This window comes from Clarias gariepinus, chromosome 20 (genome assembly GCF_024256425.1).
Source record: "Clarias gariepinus isolate MV-2021 ecotype Netherlands chromosome 20, CGAR_prim_01v2, whole genome shotgun sequence".
Classification (NCBI taxonomy): Eukaryota; Metazoa; Chordata; class Actinopteri; order Siluriformes; family Clariidae; genus Clarias; species Clarias gariepinus.
Genome location: NC_071119.1, coordinates 4454282 through 4472500, shown reverse-complemented (window position 1 = coordinate 4472500; position 18219 = coordinate 4454282). Strand labels below are relative to the sequence as shown.

The window sequence follows — 18219 nt, the reverse complement described above, 5'->3', positions numbered from 1 at the left end:
CTGGCGCACTGGTTTATGCTTTCTGTGCTGTTTAAAAGTGTGAGGTGTGAACACCAGGGTGTCAGGGTCACGCCGGAGGACTCCAGGTCCTGACGATTCGAGGCGCGATCTCAGCCGTTCTGGTTCCACCGGTGTTAGGGAGGGAGGTAAGTCAGGAGAGCGTCCTCCTGTCTCCCCGTCCTCTCGAGTCGGTGCACTCTGGTCAGGCGAAGACATTCTGTCTCTGCAGTCTTTATTCTGGTTCTTCTTCAATCTCTAGGAAAGGAAGAAGCGAATAAAAATGAGAATGATTCACATCCTCCTGAAGGTGACTCTGAATCGAACGCAATACCTGAATCAATTAGAGGAATTGATTTAGCTCAGATTAGGTACATAGAAAGAAATATTTCATATTGTTATTATTATTCATATTCAAGGTGATGTGAATATAGAGTCGAATCAAGTGATTTATGATTCAATACGTTACCAATATATTTACATTTAGGCATTTGGCAGATTTAAGTTATTTATAAAATTTAATTCAATATTAAATCTAATTTAGAGATTATCTAATTAAGACAATCTGTCTCTGCATTATTTATACTTTTTTCATTTTTATAAATGGACGAAACAATAATGTCCAGAAATTGACTCGGAATCGCATCCAATAAGTGAATCAATTAGAGGAATCGATTCAGCACAAATTTAATTAGGTACATAATAAATAACAATCGACAATAAATAAAACGACAATCTTCGTTTTAGGATGATGTGGATATTAAGTCGAATTGGGTGATTCATAAATCAATTTGAATTCGACTCTATATTCATTTAAATCACGGAGTCGACTCTGAATCCTTGGGAATCGACTCGGAATTTCCAATACACGCAGTTATTTATCTAATTTAACTCATTATAGCTTAATGTTTGAACACAAATTAAAAAAATAAAAATATTTAAACAGTCTAATATTCTTGCGAGAATATAAAAAATAATAATAAATAAAAAGTTAGCTATATTTATATTAACCGAACAACTTTGAGCTTTCTTCGTTATTAAATTAACCTTAAACTGACTTTACCTGCTTTAACTTTACGTTTTAAAATGCAGTTTGTTCCAGCTTTTCAATATTTTACAACAAAATAAAAAATAAAAAACCTGTTATTTTAACTCCACATTCTGCTGTCTCTAACGGGCTTGTGGTTGCTAAGCAAATCACGTGATTAAACCGTGCTCAGGGCGCGCGCGACACAATAGACGCCCCCCCCCCCCCAAACCGGAAGTGACGTTTGCGACGTTTCACTCTTTGGTTTGTGTCCTAAACATTACTCCTGTCAGCTTTAAAATCAATAGCAAGCTTTAAACTTAAACATTGCTTTTACTTACTTGTATAAATCAACCACATACATCCAAAAGATTTGGAATTAAGAGTGGGACAATGCTGTCTAATCTCTGACGGAAGTTATTATCATTAAGTATCTGGTATAATCTATCATGAATTTTAATTGAATCTATCTCTATATTTTTTTACAGCAGTTTGTGAGTGAAAGTGTCCTGTCTGTATCTGACTTCAGGAGTTACCTGACCAACCGTCTCTAACGGTCATATTTAAAAGTCATAACGTACAGTTATAAAGTACAAAACGTTTCTGTTGGTGTTTAATAGTTTTTCTATGATTAATACTTATTTGTGGTGTTTTATGTTTTGTACATCTTCTCAAATTGAGACCTCATTTGTAAGTTGCTGCTGCAGTCTTTTTATTAAATATAAAATAAAAATCTCTGTTTTATCCCGTTTGTCTTATGCTTCCTTCCTTCACAGAATTCGGTTGACCATGGTTAATTATAATTAACCGAGGGTATTTAATTAAAATAATGGGAGAGGGGTGTTTTAATAAAATGACATCTATCCAACATGAATCAGACCTCAATGAACATCTGATTAACATCGTCTAAAGAGCGGATCAGGGTCGTTTTAATTCATTTACTTCTTAAATACTTTGCAGGATGAGCAAACGCTCTCTGCCAGACATCTGCCAGATGAAAAAGACGACGTCGCATAGACGTCTCCGTGACGTGTGTGTGCTATCTGGGTTGGTACCTTCGGAAGAATTTAATTTATCAATAATATTAATCACACAAATATTAATCTCTCTCATTAAGAGTCATTTTTCTTTTGATTGATATGAGATTTTGCAGTTTCTACACTTTTAGATCTTATATTTAAGAAATTGGCTAATGGCTAATGCCAACAATACCAAAGAAGTTAATGTTATGGTTCTCCGTGAGATTTCCTCCTTGGACTCTGTGATATCTCAACATTTGGAGATACATGATGAATGCTCCTTCTGTGATGGTCAAGTTTGCCTTGGGCTTGTCCTTTTTTTTTTTTTTTTTTTTTTTACAAAGTTCATATGGAGCCCCTCTAGTGACATTTGAGGGGAAAAATTATTCTGGGGTCTCAACTTACTAAAGCATTGGAAGTGATAAGTTGTGGCCATGACTTAATAATGTGGGAAGATGGGACAGTTTAATGCATGGCCACGAGACACTACTGTATGTTGTGACTCCAAATGTATAACCTCATACTGTAGCATTTATTGCTTTGACAATAATATGAAACACATCAGCAAATCCACCTCTGAGTGGCTCAAAAAAACAAAACAAAGTTAAGGTTCTGGAGTGGCTTAATCAAAGTCCGAAATTAAATGTGATGGAGATCCTTAAACAGGCTGAATTTAAACAATTCTGCAAAGAAGAGCGGGGCAAAATACCTCCACAGCGATGTGAAAGACTTATCACCAGTTATCGCAAACTCTTGATTGCAGTTGTTGCAGACAACTAATTCATTAATTTGGTAGACTGTTAGGTTACACCATCAATTGGACAAAAAAGTGATTTCATGCCTCTGTCTGGAATCTACAGCCCTGGTATCACTTTTTGTCCAGTTGATGGTGTAACCTGACAATCTACCAAATTAATTAATCAACTCCAACAGGAAGAGGTTTTTCTACATTTTGCAGAAACCTACCTCCCACTGATAGGTCTTCAATATCAGGGTGACCTCTGATTTTTAAAATGAGCGACTCGAGTGCAATAGCAAAAAGAACAGATGAAAGAGGGCAGCCTTGCTGTCTGGAACGATGTAGGAAAAAAAAGCTGACTTGTCGCTGTTAGTTAAGATAGCGCATACTCTACTGTTATAGACCATTTTTACCCAAGAGATAAATGATTCACCAACGCCAAAACGCACCAGCGACTTGAGCATATACTGTTCCTCCATTCTATTTGATCAAAAGCCTTCTGCGCATCTAAGGATATTTTAGCTGTTTGATCAGCCATGGTCTGCATATATTGTCCTGAGAAGTCGTCTAACATTTAATAAGATGAACCTTCCCGGGACGATTCCAGTCCGATCTGGGTGAATAATAGATGTGAGATGTTTACTTAATCTGTTTTTCCAGCCCTTTGAAGAGCAAGTAGCTGGCAGGGTCACTGACTTCTTTCCCTTTTACAGTAAGAGACAGATGTTGGCCTCACACGGAGTTCTGGGTAATGTCTTCTTATTCTGAGTAATAGTGAAGTTAATAAATCTGGAAATGCTTTATAATATTGGATAGAAAATCTATCCGGGCCTGCGGCCTTGCTGGTAGGAAATAATTTAATGGCCGAGATCAGTTCTTTCTTGGTAAAATAATGGGATGTGTTGGGTCTATCCAACATGAATCAGACTTTTGGCAGATGTATGAACATCTGATTAACATCGTCTAAAGAGCAGATCAGGGTCGTTTTAAATTAATTTACGTCTTAAATACTTTGCAGGATGAGCAAACGCTCTCCGCCAAACATCTGCCAGATGAAAAAAAATGACGTCGCATAGACGTCTCCGTGATGTGTGTGTGCTATCTGGGTTGGTACCTTCGGAAGAATTAAATTTTTCAATAAATGAATCGTTCTCATTAAGAGACATTTTTCTTTTGATTAGTATGAGATTATGCAGTTTCTACACTTTAAGATCTTATATTTAAGAAATTGGCTAATGGCTAATGGCTAATGCCAACAAATGGCTAATGATTTTCCTTGGTAAAATCAGAGTACAGTTCTTCTCTAGGCGAATCACTGAGCTTTGGATTATTTCTGAGTATCATTGTGATTCTGTCAAAGAAGATGTGTAGGTTAGCGTGACATTATGTGCATTTTATATTTGTGCAATATTATAATTTTTGGATGATTTGAATCATTTAAGTGTAACTAATAAAAAAGCAAATTTAGGCACTGTATCTCAGTCCATCAGTCAATTTTATTTGCAATATGAACCTCTCGAAACATGTACTTAATTATTTTTGTTTTAAAAGCAAAACACTTCATTCATAAACAGAGATTTTAAAAGTTTCCCTCTATTTATAATGGAAATTGCACCTCCAGGGTCAGCAACAATCAGCACAACTCTTATGGACTGGAGCTAATCAGTGACATCACCTGGTTTGTGCACAGGGAGAACTACAGTATAGTGAATATAAACTACAGTGCATGGCATATGATCTATAATGCATGGCATCTGTTGTCCTAATACTTTTGCCCATCATTGTACTGTGTGTTTGACCAGATAGAGGGGAAATGGCACTTTAATCCACTCCAGTATGAACCAGACTAACATCTGAATCTCTCTCTTTTTTCCCCCTGATGCGTTTCTTTCTTCCTGTTGCTTAAATCTGCTGTTCCCGACGCGTTATTGCTCACTTACCCTCATCGCGAGCTCAGCTCACGCGCTCTGGAGAGAGTCGCGCGTGCGCCGGCGCGCGCCCTGACCACCAAGCGCGCGGGGTAGTGTTTAAATCACGTGACTTGCTTAGCAACACCAAACATGTCGGTGACACCGCTGAAGGTGGGTTTAAACTCCTTTACACGAACCTTCTTAAACGTCCTGTGAAGTATTTAATGTGTTAAAGCTGGAAGCGAAATGTTAAAATAATTAAAATGTGCGCTAAATCTTAAAGTAAAAGCAGGTTTAAGGTTAAAGTTGGTTGGTTTAGTTTGTAGATATCTATATACATTATAAAACTGTTACTATATGTATATTTATTTGTGTGTGTTTAAACATTTAGTTTATTATGTTTATCACTTTGACTTAATCGAATTACTGTTAATAATAACGACGCATTATTTCTCATGTACTGTTCTGCCTCGAATTGATTCATATTCCAGTCGATTCCGAGTCAACTTCAACACATGAATCAGGATCATTGAATCATTGAATCATCAGGATCATTGATGTCAATTCCAATTGTTTCTTTCATTAAATAAGATCCAGAATAAAGACTGCAGAGACAGAATGTCTTTATGAATTAAATTATGATTATTATTAAATAAATTAGATAAAATGAGAAGAATAGATAAACTATAGAAACATTAAAATCAATGAATAACAGGAGATTTAACCCAAAGATCTAACCCTAAACACTAAATTAGATTTTAATATTGAATTCAATTTGATATTAGCACATATCTAATTGAATTCAATATTAAAATCTAATTTCGTTCTTTAATAAAAGAGAGTCGATTCCCAAAGCTTCGGAGTCGATTCTGAGATTTAAATGAATATAGTGTCGAATCCGAATTGATTCATGAATCACTTGATTCCACTCAATATTCACATCACATTAAATAGAAGAATTTAATAAGAATAAGAATATAAAAGTTAATAATAATAAAAATAATGTATTTCTTATTTACTTATTCTAAATCTGTGCTGAATTGATTCTTTGAATCATTATCATTACCATTTGCTTCTTCTAGAGATTAAAGAAGGACCAGAATGAAGACTGCAGAGACAGAATGTCTTTGTCCCCTCTGGACAGGGTGCCTGAAAGACGCTCCCCTAAGTTACCTCGCCCTCTCACACCGGTGAAACCAGATCTGCTGAGATCGCGCCTGGTTTTGTCGGGACCCGGAGTCCTTCGGCGTGATCCTGACACCTTGGTGTTTAAACCTCATACTTTCACACAGCAGAGAAAGCATAATGCTCGCAAACTCATGCACCAGAAACTGCTGGTGAGACACACACACACAAAAATATGTAATTGCTCATCAGTAGTTCATTGATTCATTTGTGCTTTAATTCATGTATGCATTCAGGGCAGTCGCTGATATGTGTGTGTGTGTTAGAGCTCTATCCTGATTATGTTTTATTCCAGCCTCCGCTAAAGCAGAATGAAAACCCAAACTCTCAAGCGAACGCTGACAGAATAAAGCGTCAGAGGTTGCTCAGTGCAGGACGGACAGGAAGCCCAGACTCGGGTCCCTCCTCCTCCTCCTTACACCTCCCTCAGATTCCTGGCCGTCTCAGAGAAAGACAGGTCTCTTTATTTCGTCATCTATGAGTTTGCATCTCTTAAACACTGCCGTTGCTCTCCAGAGTGATTCGTGTGTGTTGTTTCTGTAGGCGGAGCTCACTCACACAGGCCACGCTGTCCCTCAGAGCCCTATGAGCCACACCCCGTCCCCGCCTGTCCCCGATCCGCAGCGCTTCAGCTCTGTAGAGGACGTGATCCGCGCTGGAATCCTCTCTCCCTACGAGATCGTGCAGATCATCCGGAGGAACCCTGACCTCGGGTTCTTCTACATGATGCCTGCGGATTCCAAATCGTCCTATGACCTGAGGTGAGGTTTATGTACTTGTGTTTATTGATTCAGGATCCACAGGCATGATGATAATTTCCATATAAAGTCTGTATTTTTTTGATCTTCTTTCTCTCCTGACAGACTCGTACCGTACGCCGCCTTGAATAAGACTAATTACTACACGATCAGCGCACATGGCGTGACGCACTACAGTAACGATGTGGTGGACTTCGTACCGCTGGAGCGCTGGGAGCAGGAATACCTTTTGTACCAGCAGCTCCTGCTCATCCCGACCTTCGCTCTCTTCCGCCAGAGGAAAGCTTTCTGTAGGTGGCGCTCCAGCGTGCGCTACAAAACCGTCAGTCTGTGCAAGCGCTCCCTGGACAACAGTCTATTCTTCATGAACGAGGTGTGTACACACGATGAACGTTAGGTTGAAAGGGGGCGGAGCTGCTGATCGTATAGCCGGACTTTCCCTGGTTTTAAAATGTCTGGGTCTGAACTTTGCAGTCTCTCAGACCGGCGCTGATCAGCATCAGGGAGATGTGTTACCGCATCCAGGACGTCCACCTGTGCAGGATAGAAAAGCAGAGGACATACACACTCGAGGAGTTCCAGTGCGCTCAGTACGCTCAACTCAGAGAGGTGAGAAAGAGCAAATATATACACACACACACACACACACACACACACATTTCTGAACAGTGCTAAGGATGGTAACATGATCTTTAATTTGATCTTGATTTGAATGTTGTGTGTGTGTGTGTGTGTGTGTGTGTGTGTGGCAGGTGTCTCAGCGACTGGTGGAATTTCGAGAGCTGGTGAAGGAGGTGGCGGTGACGGCGTGTTACACGGCTCTGCTGGAGAAAGGGTTTAGACCTGACCACGGCAAAGGTGACGACCTCACACACACGTGCACACGAGGTTACTGAACGTATAAGTGAACGTATAATATCGAGTGTGTGTTTCAGATGGAGATGAAAATAAGCCGTGTGCTGATTTGGAGACGTTGTATGAAGAAACTCCAGACAAAACGAGTTACAGTGAGCAGTTCAACAAGAAACAAGAGTGTAGTCGACTCACATGGTTAATATCTCTCACACACACACACACACACACACACACACACACACACACAATTCTTTAATATTTTACCTTTGGTATTAACACTGAGATTAACATTTCAGAGTCGGATGTTATGTTATTTGATTATGTGTGTGTGTGTGTGTGTGTGTGTGTGTGTGTGTGTTTGTGTGTGTGCAGTTTTATCCGCCTGGCTGATTATCTGATTATGAGCACCCTGCACAAGTTAACCGTCTACTCTATTAGCAAGCTGCTGAGTGAACTCCAAGAGCATCTCACACACACCCCGTCACACACACTCATACAAAGCTGGGCCAGCGTAATGCCCACACAGGACACAGGGGACAAGGTGAGAGTGTGTATGTGTGTGTGTGTTTATTGCCATGTGTGTATTAGTTTGTCTCTGAGTGTGTGCCAAGTTTGCACTTAAATTGTTTGAGTGTTTGCTGTGTGTGCTGCATGGTTTGCCGTGTGTGTGTGTGTATGTTACAGGACAGTGTGTCAGAACAGAATGCTGAAGCTTCAGTGTTGCCCCTGTTTATTACAGAGCTGATGATGGACACACACGAGCTCTCCTTCCAGCCATCCATTAAAGACTTCCAGGTGTGTGTGTGTGTGTGTGTGTGTGTGTATTTATGTTCAATAAGTAAAGAACAGACTCAATGTTCAGTGACAGAAATGTAACAAACTACTCAGAATGCAGGCCTGAGAGAGTAGTGCTTTGACTCTTGTGTGTTTGTGTGTGTGTGTGTGTGTGTGTGTGTGTGTGTGTGTGTGTGTCAGGAGGTTATATCAGAGATAGTCTCTCGCGTACAAAAGACAGTCCTGTGTTTGGAGCCTCTAGTGCTAGACTCCGACTTTGACGCCTTCACGCGACCTGTTATTCACAATAAGGTACAACACTACTGACACACAACTATTCAACACTACTGACACACAACTCACCAACAATACTGACACATAACTCACCAACACTACTGACATACAACTCAACACTACTGACATACAACTCAACACTACTGACATACAACTCAACACTACTGACATACAACTCAACACTACTGCCACACAACTTACTAACACTACTGACATATAACTCACCAAAACTACTGATACACAACTCACCAACACTACTGACACACAACTCACCAACACCACTGACACATAACTCACCAACACTGCTGACACACAACTCACCAACACCACTGACCAATAACGCACCAGACTACTGACACACAACTCACCAACACTACTAACACACAACTTACCAACACTACTGACACACAACTCACCAACAATACTGACACATAACTCACCAACACTACTGACATACAACTCAACACTACTGACACACAACTTACCAACACTACTGACACACAACTCACCAACACCACTGACACACAACTTACCAACACCACTGACACATAACTCACCAACACTACTGACACACAACTCACCAACACTACTGACACACAACTCACCAACACCACTGACTAATAACTCACCAGACTACTGACACACGACTCACCAACACTACTGACACACAACTCACCAACACTACTGACACACAACTCACTAACACCACTGACACACAACTCACCAACACTACTGACACACAACTCACCAACACCACTGACACACAACTCACCAACACTACTGACACACAACTCACCAACACTACTGACACACAACTCACCAACACTACTGACACACAACTCACCAACACCACTGACACATAACTCAACACTACTGACATACAACTCAACACTACTGACACACAACTTACCAACACTACTGACACACAACTCACCAACACCACTGACACACAACTAAATACTACTGATACATAAATCAACACCACTGACAAACAACTCAACACCACTGACACACACTATCAACATTACTGACTCATGAATAAACAATACTATTACACAAATCATCACTACTGACACATAAATCAACACTACTGACACACAAATCATCATTACCAAATGACAACATCACTGATCTTATCAACAATAAGTGTTGAACTTATCAACATATACGTTTATATAAGTGTTGAACTCATTAACACTGACACAACTCATCAACACTACTGACACACAAATCACTACTGACACATACATCAACACCACTGACACAACTCATTAACACTACTGACATACAAAGCAACACCACTGACACACACACCATCAACATAACTGACACAAATTAACAGTACTTTCACGCATCACTACTGACACACAACTTATTAACGCTACTGACACACAACTTATCAATAATACTGACACACAAATCAACACTACTAACACAACCCATAAACACTGACACACAAATCATCACTACTGACACATAAATCAACAGTACAGACAAGCAACCCATCAACAGTACAGATAAAAAACTTATCAACACCACTGACACACAAAGCATCAGCAACACGGTCACACAACTCAACACTACTGACAAACAAATTATCAACTCTACTGTCACACACACAATTGTTAACAAGGGACAACACTACTAACACACAAACCATCATTACCAAGGGACAACACCATTGACATACAACTCAACACTACTTTCAGTTCTTACTTTTCTTTTATCTTAATTATGTTTGTTTGTTATTATGTTCATTATATCTTTTTTTCTTGATTATGAATACACAGACAGAGAGGGAGAGAGAGAGAGAGAGAAGCAGGGACAGGAAGAGAGAGAGAGAGAGAAAGGAAGAAGCACCTCTACATCTACAGAGCCATTCAGTTAGCTAATCCTATGACAGTAGCATCGAACCCTATGTACACAGGTCAAGAGCTCAGTAAATATCCTCACCAAACACCAGAAAAAAGAAGGAAGGGTTGGCCCCCCCTGACTCGCCTTTGGCACGACTACCAGCAACAGCCAATTCAGACCAATATCCCAGAATGGCCTACTCTCCCTGTCTCCTACACACCCTGTGTGTATTGCGATATTGTCTGCAGCCTGCAATACCATCTGACAGCTCACATCAGGTTGGCCAGACTGGTTTGGGCTTTCCTGGCAATTTAACCGTGGTGAGCGTCTCAGTGCACACAACACTCCAAACCCGAGCTGGTCGGGTCGCATCAACAGAAGACCATATCAGGCTGCAGCTCCTGAGACAGACAAGATGCGACCTACGCTATAAAGACCGTACCAGATCCCCACTCCTCACAATGCTGGGCAAGAGGAGAGAGGAGACAAGAAGCTATAGCTATCAAATATACGTTATCACATACAATCATTTGCTGAGAAAATATGAATAAAATATGTGTGTTATGAACTGTGTGAGTATTATGAATCTTTTGTTAGACCTAATATGGAGATGTTGAAGTGTGTGTGTCATCAGCCGCAAGTCCCTGGGACAAAGGAGAAAGAAAAATTGAGGAAAAAATGGGTTTCTATATTTAAAAGAGGGGCAATGTCACTTTCTGTGCTACCTAATGTGCACGTTGAACAGGTTTTTGTATCGATAAATCCTATTGGAAAAGGTTTACCCTGTGTGATCTCCCCAGGGTTGGAGGAGATGGCCAAATCATTTTTACATTTAGTCTTAGGTACTGTTATTGATCTGTATTTGATGTAGGTTAATAATAATTGCCACACAGCTCAACAACACTGGCACTAACTAGGGACAACTCTACTGACATAGAAATCATCAACAAAATAAACATACAACTAATCAACACTCCTGACACAACCCAACACTACTGACACACAAATCAACACCAGTGACAGACAACTCAACACTACAAATTGTCAGAACTACTGACACACCAACTATTACAAACAACATCTGACAAAAATCCAAACTACTGTATGAGAATACATGCTAGTAATAAAACAACTTTCTGTTAAAGTTAGTGTAATTATTTTTATATTCCACGACTGCACGGCATTTAAGCAAAATGCAGGGGCAGCTTGTGCAGTCCTTCAGTGGCTATCCCTCAGAAAAGGCAACTGCCATGATGTTAAGGCCCCCTCCCCTAGTGATTGGTACCAAAGCCACCGCAGAACAATGGCCACAATGGCTTTTGTCATGTTTGTCTCCCGCCTGTGGCTGCGCCAAAAGAGATCTGGGTTGGGCTGGCTGGTCCCGAACTGTAAGGCTGAGGAGCCTGCGAGAGCCACTGTCTATGCGAGTCCATTCGGTCAGCAGCAAGGAAAGTGGCATGTAAAAGGGGGCATGTCATGCGCCCCAGGGATGTTTGCGGACTGTACAATGCTGCTGGGGCTGCCTGCAGAGGGACAGCCACTGAAGGACTGCACAAGCCATTGTGACCAAGCCAGCAAAAGGAAAAGGCTGCTGTCTCAAATTTAAGGCCCCCTTTCCCAGTCAGGAGCACCATCGAGGCCACTATCACTGGATAGTGATGGCCACTCTGGCTGCACCGGGTTTGGCTCACACCTGTGGCCGCACCAATGGAGAACTGGACAGAGCCTGATAGGTGCCACTGACGGGCCTGTGAGAGCCTTGCTAGTCTGTCTACATGCCAGCCGGGCAATGCTTCAGACCTGCACGTGCACATCCTCACTCTTTTCATTCCTCTCTTTTTTTTATCTCTCCCTAAACTTCCTTTCTTTACATATTTTTCAAATAAAACTACCCTTTTTAGATAAGATCTTACCTCGTGTTTGTGTCTGTGGTGTGCCTCGAGTCAACAGTCTTACACTATATACATGTACAGTATCTATCTATGTGTTTGTGTGTTTCCAGACCAAGGAGAAGACCTGTGGCCATGGTCCAGATTTACAGGCCACACTGGGAAATGATCAGCAACTTCAAAACATCATCCGTGGCATTAAGGTTCTCCATAAACAACAATCCAGCATCAACAAACCAATACACATCTAAAAGCGTTTTTAGTCTGAATATTTTTTTTATGTTAGCAGCTGTCTTAAGTAAAGTAAAAACCTTTTGTCTCGTCTACTCCAAGAAATCCATTCAGGTTGCGTTTGATGCCGCCGATACGTACGCCCACACCTTCACACCATTCCACCTCTTCTATAAAGAGAACGAAAGCCTGGACCTGGACGCTCTTAAAGAGCAGGACCATGGTAGAGCGTCAGGAGCTTTATGAAGCATTGCATTTACAAGACAGTAAAGATGGCAGTTTCAATCGCTTCTAATGTGTGTGTGTGTGTGTGTGTGTGTATGTGTATGTGACAGATTTGGCGTTTTTTGGTGAAAGTCTGAGAAAGTATCATACTCAGCATAAGGAGGCCCTGAGCATTCAACTGAAGAGACATCTGGGAATCCTGTTGGTGGACACAGCTCAACTGAAGAACAAGCTAACACCATCTCCATTACGATGCCTAGAGGTTACACACACACACAACAACATTTTAAAATTTTTTTGCTCAATATTAGTTGTTAAAATTGATTAAGATCTGACGATTGTATACTGTTCACATACTAACATAGCCAAATTGCAGTAAATATCTGTTATTCCTAAGGTATATATTAAGAATGATGGTCTTAGTGAGTCTGCTGTTTTTGCATTTTCATATTGCGTGACACTACAGGCCATTAATTTCCTGCTCCCGGTGTTGGCTAAGAAAAAAATGGTGGCAGTCATCAACGAAATGCAAGACGCTTCCTTTAAACTGGAGCTCATTCCCACAGCTACAACTGAGTATGTCAACTCCCTCACCTTCCTGGAGGAGATCCAGGAGCGGGTAAGAGTTGCACATTATTGTTTGTGTAATCCTATGTTGTCTACTTATTCGGATGAGTCTTATTTATTTCTATCATCTACTAATGAAATGAATGTGATGAAATTATTTGCTTTCACTTTCTTTTTATCCCACTATTTCTTTGTGTGTCAGACTGGATCCCTGGATCAGGAGGCCGACACAGTATGCGAGATGTATAAGTTGATTGAAAGCTACTTTGTGCCCACTCCGCCAGAAGACCTGGCTTTTTTCGGGACACTTCAGCCGTCCAGGTCGGCCATGAATAATGCCATCGACAAAGCTCTAGGAGAGAGAGATGACAATTTGGCCAAGTTCTGCCAACACCTACAGGATGACATCAAGGAGCTCAACAATGAGATGAAGAGAATCAAACAACAAGCAGAGGTGAAAAACTTTATAGCACACAGACACATCACCTTTAAAACCTAATTTATTTTAGTCATTTTGTTCCGCTCTCTACCTTTTTTTCATGGGATTTCCAGAACCGGATACTTCTGGATATTGATGCGAATCGGGATGAGGTTCGTACAGTGTTGCGAGAGATCCAGGACTCCATAGATAAGCTGCAACAACAAGCCTTTATCTATAAATCCTACCAGAAGAACTTTAAGGTCAGAGGTTTAAGGGCACTTTGATACACTGATGCACATCCTGTTTTTTATTTGCTTGTAGGCCGTTTCCGCACACGTTTTTATTTCTGTGTGTGTGTTCGGATAGGTAGAGGTGACTAAGTATGACTCTCTGGAGGAGCTGAGTGCTGATGTAAGGCTAAAACATTTGCTGTGGGATTCAATAGAGGAGTGGGACAAATTGCAGAACAGCTGGATGCAGGTATACGCAATTATGTACATGCATACATTATAATGCATTTCAGCTCTTACAGTCCCGGACTTAACTTTCTGTGCTAAAGTTTCTAGGGAAATATTATAGATAAAAAATTTTCTTTTGTTGTTTTATTGGATTCAAATTTCTGGAATAAAATCCTTCAAATTAAATCCCAGGTTCTGAATCTAAAATTCTGGGGGAAAATTCCTGGAACTACGTCACAGTTCCTGGATCTAATTCACTGCAGCTTAAGATACTGGATTTAGATCAGATAAAAACCCTGGAATTAAATAATCATTTTTGTATCCTATGTCAGGGGCTCAAGTTATTGTATTGTAATTCCTGGGCTCCTATTACTGGAATTAGTTCCAAATCCGGGATCTGAGTTCATGCATGAAAGGTAATGTTAATAAATAAATCCAAGTTTCTTGTTTTAAATTGGGGAAAAGATATTGGACTTAGTTACAGTTATGGATTTAATTCTGGTTCATACATTTCTAAGCTAATTGTTAGATATGAATTCCTGTAATAAAATTCTTATTATTACATCCCAATTATTTGATTGAATTTTCTGGGATTTGAAAATTCCATTTTTTGGATTTAAATCCAAATACAGTATATTGGATTTACTTCCTGGGGTAAAATTCTTGAAGTTGAATCTCTGGTCCTGTAACTACATTCCTGGGCGACATTTATTAAAATTAAGTTCCTAGGATAAAATACCTGGAAGTAAATCCCAGCTTTTAAAATTTAAAGGATGTAAATTCCCAGACTTAAACTTCTAGACCAAGTTTCTAGGCTTAAGTTCCTGGACTGGTTTTTGGACTTACATGCTTGAGGTTAAATTGCTGTTCCTGAAAGTGGAATCCCAGATAGTAGAAAACTCTGATCAATGGGCATGAAACTGGAGGTTTTATCTGAGACACATGGAAGGAAGCGGTTTATGTCTTGCATGGTGAAGGGTAGGAGGAGAAGTGGACCAATAAACATGGAAGACAACTTGCTTGATGGTGTTTTGATGGACACATTACGAGTGGAGAGCCTAACCGTTTGGCCCACTCTGTACTTTGATGTTTTGAAATGGCATCAGTGTGCTTGTTGTTTAAAAGTTGAAATAAATGGGCAAATTCTAGATCTCGCATTTATCCATGTTCTTCTGCACCTACCATATAAAGGCTTGGGACGATGGAAAAACAATTTCCTTCCCCTGAGATGGGAACAAGGGGGGTTGCTACCCAAGTGTAAGGCCTTTGAAAAGCGTCTACAATGGTCAGGATGCATGTGACCCACCAATTGAATTCTAAGACAAAGTCAAGCATGATGTTGGACCATGGTCTGTGAGGAACTGGAACAGGTCTGAGAAGACCAGCTGGGGGTTTGTAGCTAGACTTGTTCCTGGAACAAACATCACAGGCTCTCACAAAACAGCAAGTGTCCCTGAAATACTGCTGGATCAGGGCAAGTATGCATGCCCCACCAGGATGGCAGGCCAGGCTTGAGCTGTATCCAATGCAAGCATTGTGCAACTGGGACAAAGAGCTTGCCAGGTGGTGTCTCACCTGGGCCGGGTTCCTGATCCTGGGTTTCAATGTCCAACAGGGTTATGTCCTGATCTATAACTGTAGAAGAGAGATCGCTGGTTCGATCCCTGGGTGAAGCTGTTACCTCTCACAGCCGTTTACAATCTATCCCTGTTAGGTATTATATAATAATGTATGCCACTCTAGATCATTCTGTAGGGAAGGCTGAGGATTGGAGCTCGAGCAGCAAGAAGCATTGTGACAGGAGCATTTCCCCAAAACCTAAGTTCAGGGGATGCGAACAAACAGATTAAATCCTCAACATGGAAATATCCCCCCCTAACGAGATATACTCTTGAGATGACTAAATCTTTAAGCATTCGTTTTGAAGCCATGAAGTGATTACCTGGTGCGATGCGAGGTGCGATGTGGAGACTCACAGAGAGCACAGAGCAAAGAGGGGAATTCTTTAGCTGAGTTACGACCTGGATATGCTCGGTCGATCTGACTGGCTCATGACATGGGTCTTTTTTTTTGCAGACTATAAATTTATAAATCATCGCACACATGTTGATGTCCGTGAATTTTTTTCTCCTTTTCATGTTATTCTATGTTATATCAGATAATCCAGAGATGTGCATGTATTTGTGTCTGTTGCAGAGTAAATTTAACGATCTTGACCCGGAACTCTTGAGTGCAGAAGTAACCAAGTATGGCAAATACGTGAACCAGTTGGAGAAAGGGCTTCCTCCCAACAGTGTCGTGCCCCACCTTAAAACTAGTGTAGATACCATGAGGGAAAAGGTAGGTAGCGACTAACATTTTTGATCCAGTTTTTTATTTTTTTCACAGATCAACAAATTCATTGGTGTTTTTTGACATTTCCGTATCATTCTGTTTGTTTTGTTTGTGTGTGTGTGTATAGCTACCAGTGATCACTGACTTGCGTAACCCATGTCTAAAAGAACGGCACTGGAGCATATTAGAGAGCATCGTGGGTGACAACCTGCTGAAGAAGGCATTCACTGTTAATGACTTGCAAGAACTCAATGTCTTCAACTATGCTGCAGAGATCCAAGAGGTTAGAGACACATGAGGGAGATAGTTGGATGATGGATAAATGGATGGATGAATGAATACATCAGATGTTTAAAAGGATTTCCTTTGAAAGGATTTCCTTTTAGAGGATGTAAAATGTGAAAGACTTCTCCTTCTATCGTGTCTCTCAGATTTCAGGCCAGTCGTCAGGAGAGGCAGCGCTGGAGACAATGGTCAAAAAGGTCAGAGGCTAAGAACGTTAACATATGTACACTTCTTTGTGTCACATGTTTGGGCAGATTTATAGATGTGTTGTTGCTAGGTCGAGGATGTGTGGAAGACCACAGAGTTCGTCGTGCTGTTACATCGCGATCACAAAGATGTGTTTATTCTTGGAGGCACAGATGAGATCCAGGTAAGAAATGGTTTGCTGACACGGATGTAGGACAGTATTTAATACTAGTCTAGTAAACATGCTTTGTGTGTGTGTGTTTGTGTGCAGGCGATGTTGGACGACAGCTCCATCAATATGGCCACCGTGGCGTCTTCACGTTACGTGGGTCCCATAAAGGCCAAAGTGGATGAGTGGCAGCGCCAGCTCTCCCTGTTCACCCAGACCCTGGTAATAATCAAACTCTCAGTGCCAGTCCTGTTGCACTGTGTATAATTTCCATGTATTTTTTTGGTCACTGTGAGTGTGTGCAGGACGAGTGGTTGACGTGTCAGAGGAACTGGCTTTATCTGGAGAGCATCTTCACTGCCCCTGATATCCAGAGACAACTTCCTGCTGAGGCCAAGATGTTCCTGCAAGTGGACAAATCCTGGAAAGAAGTCATGAGGAAGGTTAATGCCTTTCCTAATGCGCTGCGTGCTGCTACTGCTCCAGGTCAGACTCCATTAATTATTACCTGTGATCTATCACATCTGTAAACAACAATGAGATGGGATATTGGATACAGAACCAGCGATCTACAGTTTATTAATGTATGAGGGGATATGAAAAAGTTTTGAGATTTACGCACCACAGATCAGGTTGCTTTTGCTGTACGTCCTCCCTCGGATGGCTTAAAACCTGGGGATGAATTCTCGATGCCCAACGCTATGAATTTTGAAAAAGACAATGAGCATGCACTTGGCCGAGCTGCAGACTTACCTCCCCATTTTTCTTGGAGGTGTTGGACTCTTCCCCTGCGAAGACTGTTGCTTTGTCTGGGTGTCATACCCCTACACCCAAGTTTTGTCACCGGTAATGATCCTCAATATGAAGGACAGGTCGTCCACGGCACGCTGATGCAGAGTTCTTGGTGGACTTCGGAAACAGAATGTTCCTTCTGCTTCTGGGTCAGCAACCTGGGGATGAACTTGGCAGCAACACCGCGCATGTTTAAATCACACAAGAGGATCGTCTGTACTGTTCCGTAAGACACACCGACAACAGAAGC

The 18219-nt window shown here is 41.1% G+C and overlaps 1 protein-coding gene across 1 annotated transcript in view; it reads left to right on the top strand.

Annotated features, from left to right (window-relative positions):
- Window positions 1–4845: 4845 nt before the first annotated feature.
- LOC128508173 (dynein axonemal heavy chain 6-like) overlaps window positions 4846–18219 on the top strand; it is a 48180-nt gene continuing 34806 nt past the window's right edge. Inside the window, 24 exon segments of the mRNA XM_053479389.1 lie at window positions 4846–4863; window positions 5775–6029; window positions 6173–6358; window positions 6394–6638; window positions 6741–7008; window positions 7110–7244; window positions 7388–7493; window positions 7571–7685; window positions 7863–8031; window positions 8175–8285; window positions 8466–8576; window positions 12415–12504; window positions 12635–12755; window positions 12868–13019; window positions 13224–13376; window positions 13527–13778; window positions 13877–14005; window positions 14112–14225; window positions 16400–16543; window positions 16665–16820; window positions 16969–17019; window positions 17100–17192; window positions 17280–17399; window positions 17483–17663. Of these exon segments, the coding sequence (XP_053335364.1) occupies window positions 5814–6029; window positions 6173–6358; window positions 6394–6638; window positions 6741–7008; window positions 7110–7244; window positions 7388–7493; window positions 7571–7685; window positions 7863–8031; window positions 8175–8285; window positions 8466–8576; window positions 12415–12504; window positions 12635–12755; window positions 12868–13019; window positions 13224–13376; window positions 13527–13778; window positions 13877–14005; window positions 14112–14225; window positions 16400–16543; window positions 16665–16820; window positions 16969–17019; window positions 17100–17192; window positions 17280–17399; window positions 17483–17663 (3418 nt within the window). The 5' untranslated portion in view covers window positions 4846–4863; window positions 5775–5813.